This window comes from Leucoraja erinacea, chromosome 10 (genome assembly GCF_028641065.1).
Source record: "Leucoraja erinacea ecotype New England chromosome 10, Leri_hhj_1, whole genome shotgun sequence".
Classification (NCBI taxonomy): Eukaryota; Metazoa; Chordata; class Chondrichthyes; order Rajiformes; family Rajidae; genus Leucoraja; species Leucoraja erinaceus.
In genome coordinates this window covers 24,458,073-24,477,125 of record NC_073386.1, presented here as the reverse complement: position 1 = coordinate 24,477,125, position 19,053 = coordinate 24,458,073, and the positions used below count along the sequence as shown (strand labels likewise).

The 19,053-nt window shown below is 39.3% G+C and overlaps 1 protein-coding gene across 1 annotated transcript in view; it reads left to right on the top strand.

Moving 5' to 3' along the window:
• pomgnt1 (protein O-linked mannose N-acetylglucosaminyltransferase 1 (beta 1,2-)) overlaps positions 1–11,664 on the top strand; it is a 47,627-nt gene extending 35,963 nt beyond the window's left edge. Inside the window, exons 16-21 of the mRNA XM_055641712.1 lie at positions 1,720–1,845; positions 2,111–2,175; positions 2,410–2,454; positions 2,737–2,872; positions 8,361–8,470; positions 8,780–11,664. Coding sequence (XP_055497687.1) covers positions 1,720–1,845; positions 2,111–2,175; positions 2,410–2,454; positions 2,737–2,872; positions 8,361–8,470; positions 8,780–8,852 — 555 coding nt within the window. The 3' untranslated portion in view covers positions 8,853–11,664. The remainder of the gene's footprint in view (positions 1–1,719; positions 1,846–2,110; positions 2,176–2,409; positions 2,455–2,736; positions 2,873–8,360; positions 8,471–8,779) is intronic.
• Positions 11,665–19,053: the final 7,389 nt, after the last annotated feature.

Sequence of the window (19,053 nt, the reverse complement as noted above, 5' to 3'; positions counted from 1 at the left end):
ACACCGGGTCTTGGTGTTAGACCTCGCACCACCCGGCGTGGCTTTAATGGCCGCGGGACAATCGCCATCGCCAGCCGGGGGCTTTGACTTTGACTCTGACATCGGGGGGGGGAGAGTGCAGTGGAGAGAAGTTTTTTTGGCCTTCCATCACAGCGATGTGATGGATGTTTATGTAAATTATGTTGTGTCTTGGGTCTATGTTTGTAATGTATGGCTGCAGAAACGGCATTTCGTTTGGACCTCAAGGGGTCCAAATGACAATTAAATTGAATCTTGAATCTTGAATCTTGATCTTGAATCTTGATCTTGAAAAGCATTACTTGTTGTAATATCAGATTACATTTTTTTTTTTTTACAATTAAATTTATTTTTTACAATTAGCTGCACTTTTTCCATGCTAAGTGAACTTTTAATTGCATTAAACATTGTACACTTTGATATTTATTTCACATGCACCTTGAAGAAAAAATCTTTCATATTTCTTGATGTGTTGCACTTCTGCGGAACAAATTCATGTTGTATTTGCCAACCAAAATTAAAAGTTTATCTTGGTTAATGCACCTTTATTGTACATAATATATTACTTTTGATTGAAAGCTAATGTCGGGAGTAGTACATTCTCTACCTCGGATGTTTTATTTAGTTTAGAGATCATCCACCGGATGGTGCCATCAATGGCTGCCTCGCCAACAGTTTGGCTGTCTTTTCCTTTTTGTGTCTGTTTTGTATGTGTTAAATATATGTTTTTAGCATTCTTTAGCTTGTTTTATGTGGGTGGGGGGGGGAGCATGAACTTTTTTTAATCTGTTACCTCGACGGAGATGTGATATTGCTTTTTTTTTCCGTACCGTATCTCCGTCCCCACTGGGGCCTAATATCGTGGAATTAGCGGCTTGCTGGAGATCGACCGGGAGTTCCATTGCGGGAGTCTACTGACTTACCATCACGGAGTTCGCGGTCTCTGTCGGGGGTCGTTTGTGGGGCTAAAACCATGGGAGCCTGTGGGACTTCATCTCGTAGCCCGTGGTCTCTGGTTAGAGACCGACATCGGGGACTCCAAGCCGCAGCAGTTTCGATCGCCCGACACAGGAGGTTCAATCGCCCCGACACGAGAGCTTCGACCGGCGGCTGTGTGAGCTTCGATCGCCCCAACTGCGGATGGTTCGACAGCCCCGACTCCGGGAGAATAAAGAGGGAAGAAGATTGGACCTTATTGCCTTCCATCACAGTGAAGAATGTGGGGAATCTGCTGTGGTGGATGTTTATGTTAACTTTTATGTAATTGTGTGTCTTGTTGCTTTTTTTTTTAGTATGGATGTGTGGTAATTCGAATCTCACTGGACCTTAATTGGTACATATGCCAATAAACTAACCTTGAAACAGGCCCTTCGGCCTACCGAGTCCGCATCGACCAGTGATCCTTGCACATTGACACTATCCTACACACATTAGGGACAATTTTTACATTATACCAAGCCAATTCGCCTATAAATCTGAATGTCTTTGGAGTGTGGGAGGAAACCGAAAATCGTGGAGAAAACCCACGCGGTCATGGGGAGAACGTACAAACTCCATATAGACAGCACCCATAGTCAGGATCAAACCCTGGTCTCTGGCGCTAAGCTACCGTGCTGCCCATGTATTGTTTGGGATGTAAATATAAAACTAGCTTTTTTTGTAGATTAAGACTATTGATTTTATGTCCTGATTTCTCCACAGCTCTGGGACTGGGACATGTGGGTGAGAATGCCTGAGCAAAGAAAAGGTCGGGAGTGTATTATCCCAGATGTGTCCAGATCTTACCACTTTGGCATTGTTGGACTCAATATGAATGGCTATTTTCATGTGAGTAATAGACAATTATATTAATATAATGCTGCTGTGATAGAATTGTTTAGGGGTGATCAGGCTAGTTGCTTAATAATTAGTCACTAGTACGGAGCAGCTGATGTGTGCAATGATTTTTCTAGTTGGATCTTGTGCAGTCAACAGTACCTTTGACAGTAGCTGATTAAAGGGTATTTGGGGTGTAATTTTAAACTGAATAATGAGTGGAATTTTTGTTGTTGTCCATTGATTTTAATTAATTCTCTTTATTTTTGTTTTGAAGGAAGCCTATTTCAAGAAACACAAGCTCAACACAGTTCCAAATGTGCAGCTTAAAAATATAGATAGGTATCTGATACTTTAATCTGTTCCTTGGCTTTCACCACATATTATTTCCCATGTTGACGTGTGTGCTTTATATAACTAATTTTGCTCAGCAATTTTAGAACCACAAATTAATTCAGGATCTCTTGTAGTTAGAACATTTAATGCTAATGATTCTTCAGCTCAAAGCCACTTTGTTTTAATTGGTTGGTAAATGACTTTGCATGCTCACAGGCTCAAACTTAACATCTTTTACAGTTTGAAAAAGGATGCTTACGAGAAAGAAATTCACAAACTGCTAAGGTAAAGTAGTTGTTTTATTGAAAAATAAAGCTTGCCATCTCACATATTTCCAGTTGACTAAAACAAGCTGTATTCTTGTAGGTTTATTTATTTCAAGCATTCCATGCCAGGAAATAATTTTCTCACTATTGTACCATTATATTCAATAATCAGTGATTGTTTAATCATGTCTTGGTTAAACTACATTATCAATTGTGCAATTGTTGATTAAATAAAAATTAAACTGCAAACTCTGTTTTTGTAAACCTTTTGAATTGCTAATATTGGTTGTGTTCCCTACAGTGAGGCCAAGGTTCTAGACCATACCAAAAACCCTTGTGAAGATAGTTTCATTCCAGACACTGAAGGAAAAATCTATCTCATGTATATTCGAATGGACCAGGAAGCTGATTTTACAACATGGACACAGTTAGCAAAGGTAAGAAAGACTTTCCTCATCTGGGTTGTGCCTTCAAGAAGTGACTTGAGGAGAGGCATGGAAAATTATTTCAAAATTAGAATGAGTGGGCACTGCATATCTGCAATAAAGTAGGGAAAACCCCACATTCTGTTGCTATGCAGCAGATGGATTGTCAGGCAACCATCTAAGGCATGATGGTTGAAGGAATGAGTAAGGAATGATAAGCCTGCGAGGAACCTAATAATTAAAAATATTAAGAGTATTATGTTGATAGGAATGTGAATCAAGAATATTAGAGGAATGAGTAAGAAGTTTCCGGACAATACCACAATTGGCTGTAATATTGGAGACACAGAGGCTGCAAATGCTCAAGATTCTTGGCAATTTGTTTGGCAGACAGGAAACAAAGGGTAGGAATTAACGGGTTCCGTTCAGAATGGCAGGCAGTGACTAGGGGGGTACTGCAAGGCTCGGTGTTGGGACCGCAGCTATTTACAATATATATTAATGATTTGGATGAAGGGATTAAAGTAATATTAGCAATTTTGCAGATGACACAAAGCTGGGTGGCAGTGTGAACTGCGAGGAGGATGCCATGAGGATGCAGGGTGACGTGGACAGGTTGGGTGAGTGGGCAAATGCATGGCAGATGCAGTTTAATGTGGATAAATATGAGGTTATCCACTTTGGTGGCAAAAACAGGAAGGCAGATTATTATCTAAATGGTGTCAAGTTGGGAAAAGGGAAAGTACAGCGGGATCTGGGATCTTTGTTCATCAGTCACTGAAAGTAAGCATGCAGGTACTGCAGGCATGTTGGTCTTCATAACAAGAGGAGTTGAGTATAGCAACAAAGAGGTCCTCCTGCAGTGAGACCACACTTGAAGTATTGTGTGCAGTTTTGGCCTCCAAACTTGAGGAAAGACATTGTTGCTATTGAGGGAGTGCAGCTTATGTTCGCAAGGTTAATTCCCGGGATGGCGGGACTGTCATATGCTGAGAGATTGGAGCGGCTGGGCTTGTATACTCTGGAATTTAGAAGGATGAGAGAGTATCTTATTGAAACATGTAAGATTATTAAGGGTTTGGACATGCTAGAGGTAGGAAACATGTTCCCAATGTTGGTGGAGTCCAGAACCAGAGGTCATAGTTTAAGAATAAGTGGTGAGCCATTTACCACTTCAAGCTACCATGGTCAAGTTTAATCTACAATTGGAGAGGGAGAAGGGTAAATCAGAGGTGTCAGTGTTACAGTTGAATAAAGGGGGCTATGGAGCTATGAGGGAGGAGCTGGCCAAAGTTGACTGGAAAGATATCCTAGCAGGGATAACAGTGGAAGAACAATGGCAGGTATTTCTGGGAATAATACAGAAGGTGCAGGATCAGTTCATTCCAAAGGTAGGAAGATTCTAAGGGGAGTAAGGGGTGACCATGGCTGACAAGGGACGTCTGGGACAGTATAAAAATAAAAGAGATGAAGTACAACATAGCAAAGATGTGCAGGAAGCAAGATTGGGTAATGTTTAAAGAGCAACAGAAGATAACTAAAAAGGCAATACGGGGAGAAAAGATGAGGCATGAAGGTAAGCTAGCCAAGAATCTAAAGGAGGATGGTAAATGGCTTCTTTAGGTATGTGAAGAGGAAAACAATTAGTTAAGTCCAAAGTTGGACCCTTGAAGACTGAAAAAGGTGAACTTATTATGGAGAACAAGGAAATGGTAGATAGGTTGAACAGGTAATTTTGGATCCATCTTCATTAAGGAGGACGCAAACAATCTTCCTGATGTACTAGTGGCCAGAGGACCTGTGGTGACAGAGGAACTGTGGTGACAGAGGAACTGAAGGAAATCCACAATAGGTGTTGGGTAGACTGATGGGACTGAAGGCTGATAAATCCCCAGGCCCTGATGGTCTGCATCCCAGGGTACTTAAGGAAGTGACTCTTGAAATCGTGGATGCATTGATGATAATTTCCCAATGTTCTATAGATTCAGGATCAGTTCCTGTGGATTGGAGGGTAGCTAATGTTATCCCACTTTTTAAGAAAGGCGGGAGAGAGAAAACGGGGAATTATAGACCAGTTAGCCTGACATCGGTGGTGGGGAAGATGCTGGAGTCAATTATAAAAGTTGAAATAGCGGCACATTTGGATAGCAGTAACAGGATCGTTCCGAGTCAGCATGGATTTACGAAGGGAAACTTTTTTGAGGATAAATGTGAGGTTATCCACTTTGGTAGCAAAAACAGGAAGGCAGATTATTTATCTAAATAGTGTCAAGTTGGGAAAAGGGAAAGTACAACGGGATCTGGGGGTCCTTGCACATCAGTCAATGAAAGTAAGCACGTAGGTCCAGCAGGCAGTGAAGAAAACGAATGGCATGTTGGCCTTTATAAGAAGAAGAGGAGAGTATAGGAGCAAAGAGGTCTTTCTGCAGTTGTATATGGCGCTAGCGAGACCACACCTGGAGTATTGTGTGCAGTTTTGGTCCCCTAATTTGAGGAAGGACATTGTTGCTATTGAGGGAGTGCCGCGTAGATTTACAAGGTTAATTCCCGGGATGCTGGTACAGTCATATGCTGGGAGAATGGAGCGGCTGGGCTTGTACACTCTGGAGTTTAGAAGGATGAGAGGATATCTTATTGAAACATGTTCCGGATGTTGGGGAAGTCCAGGCTGGTTCTCTGGATGCTTTCAAGAGAGAGTTAGATAGAGCTCTTAGAGATTTAAGGGATATGGAGAAAAGGCAGGAATGTGGTACTGATTGTGGATGATCAGCCATGATCACATTGAATGGCGGTGCTGGCTGAAGGGCCAAATGGCCTACACGTATTGTCTATTGCCTTAAAAGGATCTGTGGGAAGATCTCAGCAAGCCAAGCAACATATGTGGAAGGAAATGAATAGACAATCTTTAGGGACCCTTCTTCAGATGTGTGAATTTTATATTATTGTTAAGAAGCTGTAGAGTGCAGTCAAATATCAGAGATTTGGTCAGGGATGAAGAAAGGTGGCAATTAGAATCTGTCATTAGGATCTGTTGAAGTGGTGCAAATAACACTAATGAATATAAAATAGAAAGATATGATGTGTGGAAGACCAGATGGATTAAAGTACATTCCATAAATTCTTCAAGACAGTATGCAGGTCAACAAGGCAATTAAATAGGTAGTTTATTAACTGAGGAATAGAATATAAGAAAGGGGAATTAATGCGGGAACTCTGAAGCATTAAGCCCACAGTTAAGAATTGTATATATATTTCCAGTCACTGTGTGGTAGGAATTATGTGGCAGCAGTAATGAGAAGATGTGCAGGTTGATGCCTGGACTGGAGAGAAATAGTTATGAGGAATTATTAACTTGGTGGTTATCGTTTTCTTTAGACGAGAAAAGGCAAAATATTTAACCAGGCTGTATAAAAGTGAATGGCATGGAGAGATTCTTTCTATTCAACTTTTGCTTCACAGAAAAAATATCTGAAATGTAAAGTAGCAGGATTAGAAGAGAATTATGGATATTTTTCCATTGAAGTGCAGGTGCGGGCAGAAACTCTTATTGCATTTAATTAGTAGAACTGCTGTAACCTGCAAAGCTGTGAGTAAAGAACTGGTTACTTGGTATGGCATTTTTAACTAGTGCAAATGAGATAGCCCAGCTAATTGCCTGTGAGGTAAACATTAGACTTAATGAAAGTTGTGCGTGGCATAGCTAATCCATGAGACTTGCAGTGGGTCAATATGAAAGGTCAGTCTGAAGAAGGGTCTCGACCCGAAGCGTCACCCATTCCTTCTCTCCAGAGATGCTGCCTGTTCTGCTGAGTTACTCCAGCATTTTGTGTCTACCTTTGATTTAACCCAGCATCTGCAGTTCTTTCCTCCTACACATGAATTGCTGACCCTTCTTCAGACTGATTGTGGTCAGGGGGCTACAGGGGAAAGGTGGATGATATGTAGGAGCAGGACAATGCTTGGTGAGTGATAGGTAGATAGTGTGAAACTGGCATTGGATGTAGTCCAAAATATCTTAACTCGGGTAATTCCAAGGATGAAAGTGTGTTCTCTTATGATTGGCTGTAGAAGTTAGATCCGTGTTTTTTTAGCATTTAGAAGAATGGGGGATGATCTTATTGAAACATACCATCCTGAGGGCCATGGTGGGACAAATGTTGAGATGTTTCCATTAATAGGAGATCTTGAATGAGGCAACAAGGTTAGTGGGCAATCATTGAAAACCAAGGTGCATAGAAACAACTTAATACAGAAGTTTCAATTCTTGAAATGTCTACTCTAGAGAATCTGGAGGCGAGATTGCAAAAGGAAACAGCAAAAGTTTTGAAAGATCAAAAAGTAAAAGACTTTGGGGAATTGAGGCTGATCAGTTGTAGTCACATTAAATGGCAGGACAGGCCTGAGGGGCAGAGAGATATGCTCCTTTTTTTCTTAATTTCCCTTTTTCTCACAACCCTGTAGTTTGTACAAATAATTTTAAATTTGTCATTGAATTTGCTTCCTGTAAGTGTATTTATTATTGTAGCCAATTGTATGTTTCAAATTGCCTCTGCGATAATAAAAGCAGAAATTGCTGGGAATACTGGGTTAAATGCATGTGTGGAGATGACAATCAAGTCGTAATTTGCATCATTATAATTAGGAAAGGTTTGAAATGTTTGAGCTAGTTCTAATGAAAGCTCACCCACATAAACCTTTAAACTCTTTTTCCATGTGCTGCCTGACATGCTGAATATTTCCAACACTTTCCTATTTTACTTCTGATTTCCACCATTGTTTTGACATTCAGCTTTTTCCAGTTGCCGTTATTCTGAATCTTACTGCTTTATGATGGCACTTTAATAAAAATTCACTATCAGTTTCAACAGCAACCAATGTCCTCTTAATTTTAGTTGAAGGAAAACAGAATGTATCTTATCTGGGGCCTCTATATCTGAAGTCTCACATCTCAGATACAATCTGCTATTGTATTTCTTTGCTCTGTCCAGTACATTACCATCCTGTCTGAACTCTTGTATCCAAAATTAAAGTAATAAAGCTCGTTAGTGTTTTGCTTAAGTTTAGCTCAATTTCTTTTCTAATCTCTGAATCCACTAATAAAGGATCTGTGTTATTTCCTCCTTCGTGTAGACATGATATAATGGAACTCTAATGACGTAGCAAGCAATTATTCATCAACTAATATCAATGATACAACATTATTGCATTTGTTAAATGTGATCATAAAGGTTATCTCATTTGTTGAAAGCCACTACATTTGCCTGTGTTGTGACGTTGCCTGCACTTACAAACACAAAGGCTGTGATTGTGAAAAGTCACGTGCACTCTTGCTTTTTATCTATCTACGAAGAAATGGTTAAAAAATATATAATAATTACAGAAAATAACATGTTATTGAATCTCTATGTTTCAACTCTCAAAGGTTGTTTCAAAGTAGACGATTTTATCTATTATTGATTTTTTCTAATTGTCTAACAATTGCTGTGATTCTATTTTGTAGTGCCTGCACATCTGGGACCTAGATGTCCGAGGTAACCACAAGGGCATGTGGCGGCTATTCAGAAAGAAGAACCACTTGCTTGTTGTGGGTACACCTTCCTCTCCTTATTCGTAAGTATTGTTCTTCCATTCAGTACATTTTTGATTTAGCATTTCTTTTATGTCATTAAAATTAATTTGAGAATTTTCTGATCGGATGTTACTGTTACTTAAAAAATGACTATGTTGAATAACTAAATGCAGCTGCATTATATTGTGCATGATGGGTCAGGGCAGATGGATCTGTGGCAAAATGCTATTGCTTTGTGTTGCATTGAAATGGAGTAAAACATTAATCAAGCCTCTTAAAATAAGAAATTCACCCAATGTCTGATTGAAATTTTGTAGACATTTGAAATAATGTATTTTTTTTTTTACCAGGGCAAAGAAACCAGCATCAATTATCCCAATATATATTGAACCACCTCCAAAGGAAGATGTGGAATTGAATTAAGGATGGCATTTGAGGAGTTTACTCATCATTTCCGTGACTACTTTGTACCACTATATTTAACGCATTATCATGGTTTTACATGTTTTTTTTAAAAGATCTGCTTCAAGTAAAGAAAACAAAGTTACCAATAGCTAATACTTGATTAATTGTACTACTATAGATTTAGTTTTATAAATTATGGATTGATATTTATTTATTTTACATGAATGCTGCAACTGCATTTTCTGAAATATTAGTAAAGCCAATCATTTGATTAACTGGTGTATCCAGGAAATTATGAATGGGGTCCTGATTTATTCAAGCTAAATATAATTGAATCTGGCAAAACTGATTAGTTCAAGCGAGCATATTTCTTGCATCATAAGTGTTTCTACTGTAATTATCTCCTGCTGTATTATGTACGACATAACAAATTGTTGCCCAGAATTGTATTATCACATCTTCAAATTCTGCAAATATATAAAGTACTAATATGTTATGATTTTTTAAAAAAATGATTGGGGTCAGTTTATTGGGAGTAAGATATAGGAGGAAAAATGTTTTTACCCCGCTGGACTGAATTATTTAAGGACACGTCAATCTAACACTAAATATTTAAAAAGCTTGTTTATTTGCATTTATTGAACTGGGGTAGATTATATTGTCTATTATAAATAAATGCTGTTTATAATTGTATATAATCAATGAAGGACTAGTAAAATATTAGTACCTATGGAACTATAATTGCTGCTGTTGTGTGACAGAAAATCTCCTGAGGGTTCCCTGAATGTTTAAACCATTTAGTTCAAACATCAAAGCAGGTACTTTTTCCCTTATAGTGTTTAATGTTTACCTACTGTGTGCTCCAGAACAGTGTCAACAGTTATTGTGTATTGAATTATATAGTTTAAGCTTTCATTGCTTCAGAATCAATGAAATGACTGGCTTGAATGTTCAGTTCATAAAGGAGTAATCCTAGTTTTAATAAAATGTTTTTACAATCAACATTAAAGCTGCTAATGGTTGATGGGAGGTGGGGCCAGAACATGGGTGAGATTTTGAACACCAAATATTTAACGACAAGCAATTTATAGTATCTATTTACCGTAGATTTTCTACAAAAACACAAAAATCAGAATCCTTTATAGTAATGTGAAGGATAGTTCACACAAGGTGTATTGATCTGCACAGTTTCGACTTCTATTGAGTTAAAATGGTTAATGCAAATGATTCATGTGGCATCAATGTTTCTTTCAGTTCCATTCATAATGTGACATTTACGACAATATGCTGGAACTGAGAAATAAATAAAATATACCCCTAACAAAATTTCACATGTGGAAACAGACTTATGTTGAGTGAGTCCCAATCCTGAGGTGGCAGTTGCTGTAGAGTGATCTATTTGGACAGTTGCTGAACGATGGGTTTCCAAAAAGTGTGTAAATCTACCAAGGTAACAAATAACGCTCAAGATAATTGGACACTATTGACTTTAAAATCAGTTTGTGGTCATTCCCTATAATTTTAAGTTTGTAGAATTGTAGCTTTCAAATTGCCAAATACATTATGCCTGCTTAAGTACTCAAAGGTTTCTGTTATCTGTCGAAGCTATGTTGAAGTCTCGGAGTTTCCTAATTTGTTTGGAACCTTAACTGCTGTGGCGAAGTTGTCTTCCCCATCACAGTCTTGAATGGTTCATTTGATGAGTAGGCTGCAAATTAGTACAATTCCAAATCTTTAAAAAGCTTTGAAATTTATAACAGAGGCTCTGCTTTATGTATGCTTTTTGTTTTGCAGAAGATTGATGATTCCATGCAAAATAAATTGATATTTTGTGCTTAAGAGCAAAATCAAATGTGGCTGAAGAATATATTGCCATGATGTATTGCTTGTCCTAACTCCCTAGAAGTGAGTTAAGTTAAGTTTGCAATCATTGCTAATGCATGATTTATTTAGATCATGGCCCTACCACATGAAATGGGCAGTATGCACCATTTTCAGTAACTAGCAACAGGATAGCAATTCTCAGAACTTAGTTACTAAAAATGGATTCTCTTCAGACACAGAGGTGAGGGTGAAAATATGGCTGATGGAACTCTTGCATCAAAATATATCTGCCAGATTTAGATATTGACTTTTCATGAGACTAAGGAGAAATTAGTATAAACACAAGGGTACCTAACCTACAAAACTTTTAATCATCATTCTTAATATAATTTTGGCAATTTTTCCTTGCACATTTGTGATTGCTCTGTGTGGACGATGCAATATAATTAAAGTTTCAGAAATATAATTAGAAGAGCCCAAAGGGAGAGTGTTCAAGAAGGAACTGCAGATGCTGGAAGATCGAAGGTACACAAAAATGCTGGAGAAACTCAGCGGGTTTCGGCCCGAAACGTTGCCTATTTCCTTCGCTCCATAGATGCTGCTGCACCCGCTGAGTTTCTCCAGCATTTTTGTGTACCAAAGGGAGAGTGTTTGGATATAAGGCAAATTAAGCTAGTGTTTTGCATCTACTTGATAAAACAAGGTTGCAACCTAAGTGGTTTGGTTTCAGTTTTGCTCAATTCACCATCAAGGCTTCATTTGTGAATGCGGTTGACTCCTGAACTGCGATTAAGTATTCAAAACTGCAAAGGTTGATCCTTTCCATGAACAGAAACTTTGTGCTGTATTGTCCTCAATGAAGTGCTGCATTTCTAAAGCTCAATATCATTTTGCATCATCCTTGTGCACATATTGCCATTCTGGTTCTGTTTCTTTAAACTTGGTAATCCAGATTTCGAAACCTGGACTGAACTGTTGGCAACAATAAATGCATTGTATTTTCGGTCATCCAATTGATTACATGTGAATGCTGCACTGTAAAATCATCTGCACAATGAGAATCACACTGCCTCCTTCAATATATCAATCTTATTTCTTCAAAACCTTTTGATTTTTTGCTACTGCATGGACTAAACATAAAGGAAAAAATATGTGTAGGTCATGGTATTATACAACCTTTCATTAGATTTGGTCAGCATTGTAATAAAGCATAAATAAGTATATGGTAAATAAGCATAAGTGCAAATGATAACAATTAAACAATTGTATGTTTTCCATACATAGTTTTATTCTTTCCATAAGTCTTATTTATGTCCACGTGTTTTGCAAGTTACTTTTTTTAATTGGTTGGGTTACAGTTATCAATCATATTGTTTGCAGGGACATTAAAGAATTAGCACTGTGAATCCAAATGTTAAGACTGCTAAACCAATTTAGTGTGAAAATGCTGGCTCAAAGTCATTTTTGCTTGATTCTGAAGCTTGTCGGTTCAAGACTTGAACTTGTTATTTGTATACATATCAGGCCCTCAATCGTGGGAAATTCCCTTACACTCTCAGTGGAAATACTCAGGTTATGAGTTTAAACAAAAAGTTGACTCAATCCAATATTAACGGGGCTGCCAATGAAGCAAATTTCCGAGATGCATGGTTTAGTGACAGAACTTGGGTACCATTTTAACTGTAAAGTGGGTCTTACACATCAGAAAATGCCAAGTAAAATTTAATGGTATTGGCTGTGTAAGTTTCAGACATTTTAGCGATTAAAACTTAAACATATCAGTAAAATGTCCTAAAAATGTGTGAGTCTGTCTGCAACACCTACTATCTTTTGTTTAGCTGCAATACGACGTGACCAAATTTTTGCACTGGATCTATTGCAGTCATGCTTTTAAATGGTGATTTCCTATTGAGTAGGGTCTTGAGCCAGAAATTATGCTTTGGAAGTGGGTGGTTTGCTAGGCAAATGAAATGGGTGGAATATTGGCCCCACAGTAATTCATGCTATAATGAGGTTTTGTGGAATCTAAGTGACCACGTGGATTCTGTTTTTACTCTCCTGCATTTATTTGTATCCAGGTAATTCAAATAATATTGTATCAAGTTCTGTTTATGTGACAATTTTAAATAAATTAATTTTTTTCTTGATCATACCCCATCAATCATTCTTCTATGACTGATAGAAAGCAGCTGCTACGGACCATCTACAAAATCTACAACAGTTACTCACTTAGGCTATGCCTATTCCATCACCAAAGCAATGGTCTGTTCTACATTTTCCTTGATCTGCACCTCCTTTGATCTCTTACAATTCCATATCTCTGTAACTCCCTCTCCCCTGCCTCAGTCTGAAGAAGGGTCATGATCTGTATCATCACCCATTCCTTCTATCCAGAGATGCTGCCTGGATCATCCAGCAATGCTGGATACTCCAGCATTTTGTGCCTGTCTTTGAAGTAAACCAGCATCTGCAGTTCTTTCCTACACACCAAATCCCATAATCTCTGTCATCAAGAAAGACAAGGATAGCAAGCATTAGAGAACGCCACTACCTGCAGATTCCCTTCCACCTTGCAAGCCATCGCGACTTATAAATGTACTTGGCAGTTTAAATATGTAATCGGACTATGCATCTCCAAATATACTGCTGGTCATTTCATTGAATTGTCATTGGGTTTAAATACTGGAATTCCCAACAAAGCAGCACTGTGGGGTACATTCATTTGAAAAACTAGTGGTTTAGGAGGGTGGTTATTTTACTACCACCACCGCAAGGACAATTAGGAAAAGCTAATGAATACTTAATGATTCCTGAATTAAAATAAAGTAAGTGTCATTTTGTAGTCTTTTCATCTGTCTCTGGGATAAGATGGTTACTATTTCTATGTACGCATTCACAAAAAAGGACTGACCACGCCACTAATTTCTGCTCCTGCCATGCATGAATTGGTCTGCAATTCCACTTGACTATTTTTGCAACTTGTCAGTGTGGATGGTCTGTTGGCTTCCCAATTTCTAGATGCCTGGGGTTGAGTAGTGGAGAACCAACGCGTGTGCTACCTCAGTCTACCATCTCTACTACCGCACCAAATCTTAAGAACAGATTGATTGCACTATAATTGAGTTTTATCTGATGTTTTTAATTCAACTACTTCAGGACACAAGTCTTCAGAAGGAAACCTCCAACCTTCTTGTTGGAAAGAAAGATACGTTTATAACTTATCGGAGAAGAATTAGGCCATTTGGCCCATCGAGTGTACTTCGCCATTCAATCATCGTTAATTTCCTTCTCAATCCCATTCTCCTGCCTTCTTCCTGCAACCTTTGACCATTACTAATCAAAAAGATGCAGAATGTTTCTTTGAAGATAGACACAAAATGCTGGAGTAACAATGGGTCAGGCAGCATCTCAACCCGAAACTCCACCCATTCTTTTTCTCCAGAGATGCTGCCTGACCTGCTGAGTCACTCCAGTTATTGGTGTCTACCTTTTGGTGTAAACCAGCATCTGCTGTTCCTTCCTACATAGAATTCTTCTTTATCAGTTTGTTTTATATCCTGAAACCTTAAAGTGTGCATGTACAATATTAAAAATGTTTATTCCTGTTTCTGTAAGATTTCCAGTTGGGATGGGTTTTTTTGTTTGGATATGTACTAAAACATTTGGTTTAGTACTTGATCTTGCTCTTGGAAAATGGAGTAATGGCTCAAAGGGTCATGCTGCTGAATTGGGCAAGGTTAATTGAGTAATTTACTGGAACGTGACCTTGATTCCTTGCCAATGAGACATACAATTAATTGTATTATAAAATAAAATGTAGTCAAAAATAATTATGTGGTTATTTCAGAGGGAGCAAATAAATTCCAAGCATCTGACATAAAATAATGCACATATATACCAACTAGAAAATATACTGTACGTTTTTTTAAATATTCAGATTCAATTGTATCATTCATCAACTAGGTTATATTGACATTAACATAAAATGGCATCAGGGAAATGTGAGGTTATGCACTGTTAAGAATCAAATAGCAGATTATTATCTACGTGGAGAGAGAATGCAATTGAATGAAGTACAAAAGGATTAAGATGTTCTAATGCATGAATCACAAAAGGCTACCATGCAGGTTTCACCAGTAGTTAAGGCAAACACATTTTGGTATTTTATTGCAAATGGGTGGGAGTTTTAACAATAGGGAAGTTACGTCACCGTTGCATATTGCGTTGGTGAGGTCACACCTGGAATGCAGTGCACTCTTCAACCTAAAAAAATAATTTAAGAATGTTGCAGGCAGCCTGTGGAGATTCACCTAGCTGAATTACTGAGAGGCTAGAGCAGGGGTGGGGAACCTGTGCATGCAGCCTTCTAGGCCATTAACTGCGGCCTCTTGAATGAATCCAAATTTTGTAGAACAAATCATTTTATTTTTATTAATGTTTTTGTTCATCTTTTATTATTTTTATTTTAATCTTAAAATGAACCTATTTAAAATACCAAAGAGTAAAAGAAGATTCAAAGAAAATAATCCTCCCCGACTGGCGGCCACAATTAAAACATTTGTAAGTCATGAGGGCTATTTTAACGAAATAATGTACATTTTGAAGTATATCTAATTTAAGTTTCTTGGATGCAGCCTTATTAGATTACAGCTAACTTAATGCGGCATTCCGACTTGAAAAGGTTCAATGATAGATTGAACGGCAGGGCAGGTTTGAGGAGCCAGGTGGCGTACTACTAGTTTCTTGTGCAATCTGATATTGGTTATACTAATCATGTTAGTTTAAGATTTGATGCATACAGAGTAAAGAGAGGTGCAGTCTGTTTACTGCATTCACTTACTATTTATCAGGAAACCAAGAGCTAAGCAAATCCAAGCAATACATTTAATATTTGATAAAAGATTTTGAGGGGACAACTTGTGGGTTGAATGTATGTAATCATATCTGAAAATATTTAAAGGGATATTGACTATTGTTTCCTGGATTGGTTTAGTGGCCTGTTCACAATCTTGTCTGGTATTCACATTGCATTCCAGATTCATTAATTAAAGATTCATTATACAGCAGGGCAGAGTTGCATTTCAATATGAATGCCAATGAGCAATGCCATTCTCAAAATTAACCCTTTGGTTTGGTTTTGATTTATAGGTCAAATTGTATTAAAGTGCAATGAAGTAAAGAATTTGATATATACGGGATTGTTTATTCGTTCCCCTCAAGTTATTTTTGATATTTGGATAAATATGCAATTTGGTGAATTGATCCGTTGTGAAGGAAGGGAGTGGTCACTGCAATTTGACTGACTGAAATGGTAAATGAGAGGGAATATGTGGGAGGAAGAATGTTTTCTGGAAATGTTGGGTCAGAGGTGGGTTAGAGAGTAAGTTGGAAGGTGAATGCTGTGGTCATAACGAATAACAATTTCAACAAAACTAAAAGCAGCAATATGGTGAGTGGGGGGAGAGAAACCAATGGGGGGGGGAGGGGCAAGTGAAATGCAGGGACTTTGAGATAAGTATGGAAGTTTAGTTTTTACTAACAGATCTGAATTCAGACTTGAAAATTCAAAAACCCACGAGAGGAGAATGGTTCTGCATTGTGGTTTATTTGTTTTTATGGCATGTTATTACCACAAATGGTTACTGTGATAAAGACTTCCATGTTATTTAAAAAGGTATATTCCAAAATAAAGAATACCAGAGGATCTAGGGATTGGGTTTGGAGGAGACAGTGACAGCTCAGTCACAGCTGAACACCTTCCTGTGCAACGATTCCTACCAATGTATTGAGATGATTATACTGAATCTGATTTAGTTATTATGGTGAAGATAGATACAAAGTGCTGGAGTAACTCAATGGGTTAGGCAGCTACTCTGGAGAAAAAGGATGTGTTACATTTCAGGTCTGAACTCTTCCTCAGACTGCTGAGTTGAGATTGAGATGTGCAACAGAGAGGTGATCCAAACAGTGCTCACTAACCTTTGTCCAAACGCATGATGTATCAGTTCTGGTCTTCACAAGACCATGTATGGATCAGTTCTGATGGAGGTGGCTGAGGCATTATTTTCAACGACATGGATCCCATAATATTTGTTAAACTGCAAAGGTGCACATTTCCGTGGAATTCAACATGATTTGTGTGGTGTTTAGTTTCATTGTCCCACAACAGTTTAATGTTGGAAATGACAGTGTAGTTTTAACTTGGCCAATATTTGAATTTACTTCCTGTTAGGCTTTTAAATTTTTACTGGAAATACATTTGCAACTTAATCGTGGATCATGTGTCTTTACACTGTTGCCAAAGTGACTAAGTGATAAGCTACTGAGCCAGTGGTTAGTAAGGTTTTGTGGTGCGTAATGTTCAATGATGCAAGTTTATTGTTCACCTTGCCACAATGCGAACTGTGCTGCAATTTTATAAGTATAATGGAACGTATGATTATGGTCACATGAAAGAATTTTGCATGAAAGAATAGCTGAAATGATTGACGAAAGGTAGAACTTTAGACTGTGTAAAACTTTACAAGCCCTTGATAGTTCTATTAATGATGCTGTCAGTGGAACATTTTGAAATTGAATGAAGAGCTGAGCAGCATTTCTAAAGACAAAAAGATTATCTTTTATCAGCTGATTTTACTTCGGAGTCACGTGAAGAACTCGTCCAGCATGCATGCGCGACATTGCGTTCACGCAGTGCAACAGCGACGAGCGGGAGTACAGGCGCTCCCGCTACAAGCCTGAAGGCCGTTAGGTAAGTACTTACCTTCAGTTTAAAATCGCGACTTTGCTCTCGTTTGTTGCTCCAGGGGGAGCAAAGCAGCAGAGGGAAGCGGCCCCCGTTCGACTCCAGGGAAGGAGCGTTCCGTCAGTGGAGGGGGGAAAGGCGGCACCGGGACCGCACACGCTGCAGTCCACAGCAGGGTATTGCGCCGATGTGCCTAGTCCGCTAACAGCTGTCTGACCAACAGCAGCGGACTGGAGACAAATTCAAAACCGGCCTGTATCCCTGCGTACTCCCGACAAGGAGACACACTGCCCGAGAACCGCAGATAGCGGCCCAAACCGCACGGCAGCCTCCAGAGCAAGTCAGCAAGCAAATCTCGGGCTGGAGACAGACACAGAAGATGGAACGAGCAAGTGTCTGCTCTCCAAGCCTTGAGTAAGGTCATGGAGTATAAAACTCCAGCGAGAATTGCCCCAGGAGCAGGGGCAAGCTCGCCAAGGGAGCATAACACTCCCGCTCCAGTGCTACAGCACTGGTCATCTCTCTTGTCGAGGGATTGATGCCGACCAGCTGGGCTGGTCAAGAAGAGGGGTCACTGGCTGAACAACATCGGGAGTATGCTTGAGGTACAGGATCAGGAAGAGCTGCTGGGTGTGGCCGCTACGTAGCTTCACCATGAGCGAGATGGCCTTTCAGTCTCACTGACGGCCAGCCCACTACCTGTTTTTCCAAGAAACCTCTCCAAGACAGGTAGCCATGAGGCATTGGATTCATCACGCCTCCCCTAAATTGCATTTACTCAAAGTGCCCACCATTATTGGGGGATACATTGAGCAGGGCATTTTAAAACCCAAATATCTTAAAATTGCATTTGATACCCTGACGTCGGCTATCATGTTCGCATGCTCATTCCAGAAGGGCAGGGTAGTATGGCAAAACACCTGACCCTACTGTGCACAGTATGCTCCGCAACTTCTCAAGGGAAGTCACAAACCTGCCCTCAACCTATAAAATTCACAGGACCGTGAGACGCCGACCTCACAACCACAGATCCTGCTATCTGGCAAGTTACCAAACCAAGCCTAATAAATTGGACGAAGAGTCCAAAATATTCGGCTCAAGAGGGCAGGGTCTGGAATGAGCACCACACCAAACCAGACAGTAGTACCTCTACGCGTCCACCAGGGGCGTCTACGTCATGGTACTGGTGAATGCTCGGGGTCTGCATGCCAATCCCGTTAGCCTTTTAGGCCAGGGCCCAGAGCGGGCCCCATGGAAAATGCGCCACCCCCCCAACACACCATCCCTACAGACAAGGAACCAGAAACCGAAGAAATGAACACACCGCCAAACAACAGTGAAGATAAGTATGGTTCCACATAAAGGTGAAAGCTTTGTACTAACGGGGGGGGGAATCACACCTAGTTGGGAAGCTATCCCTCTGGTAGTTATATACCAAAAAATATTCAAGGGGAATAGAATTAATTCTTGCCACCAGTTCAGCTTGCACCCCAAGGGGTCTACCCTCCCACTAAGAAACATGAGGGTCTAGCTACTGGGAAAGATATACCAGGGGTCATAAGAAATCTCATATGAGCCTTTGGTACCAAAAAACCCCAAGATGGTGAATGTCGCACCATCATTGATTAACCACTTGAGTATTTCACCAGG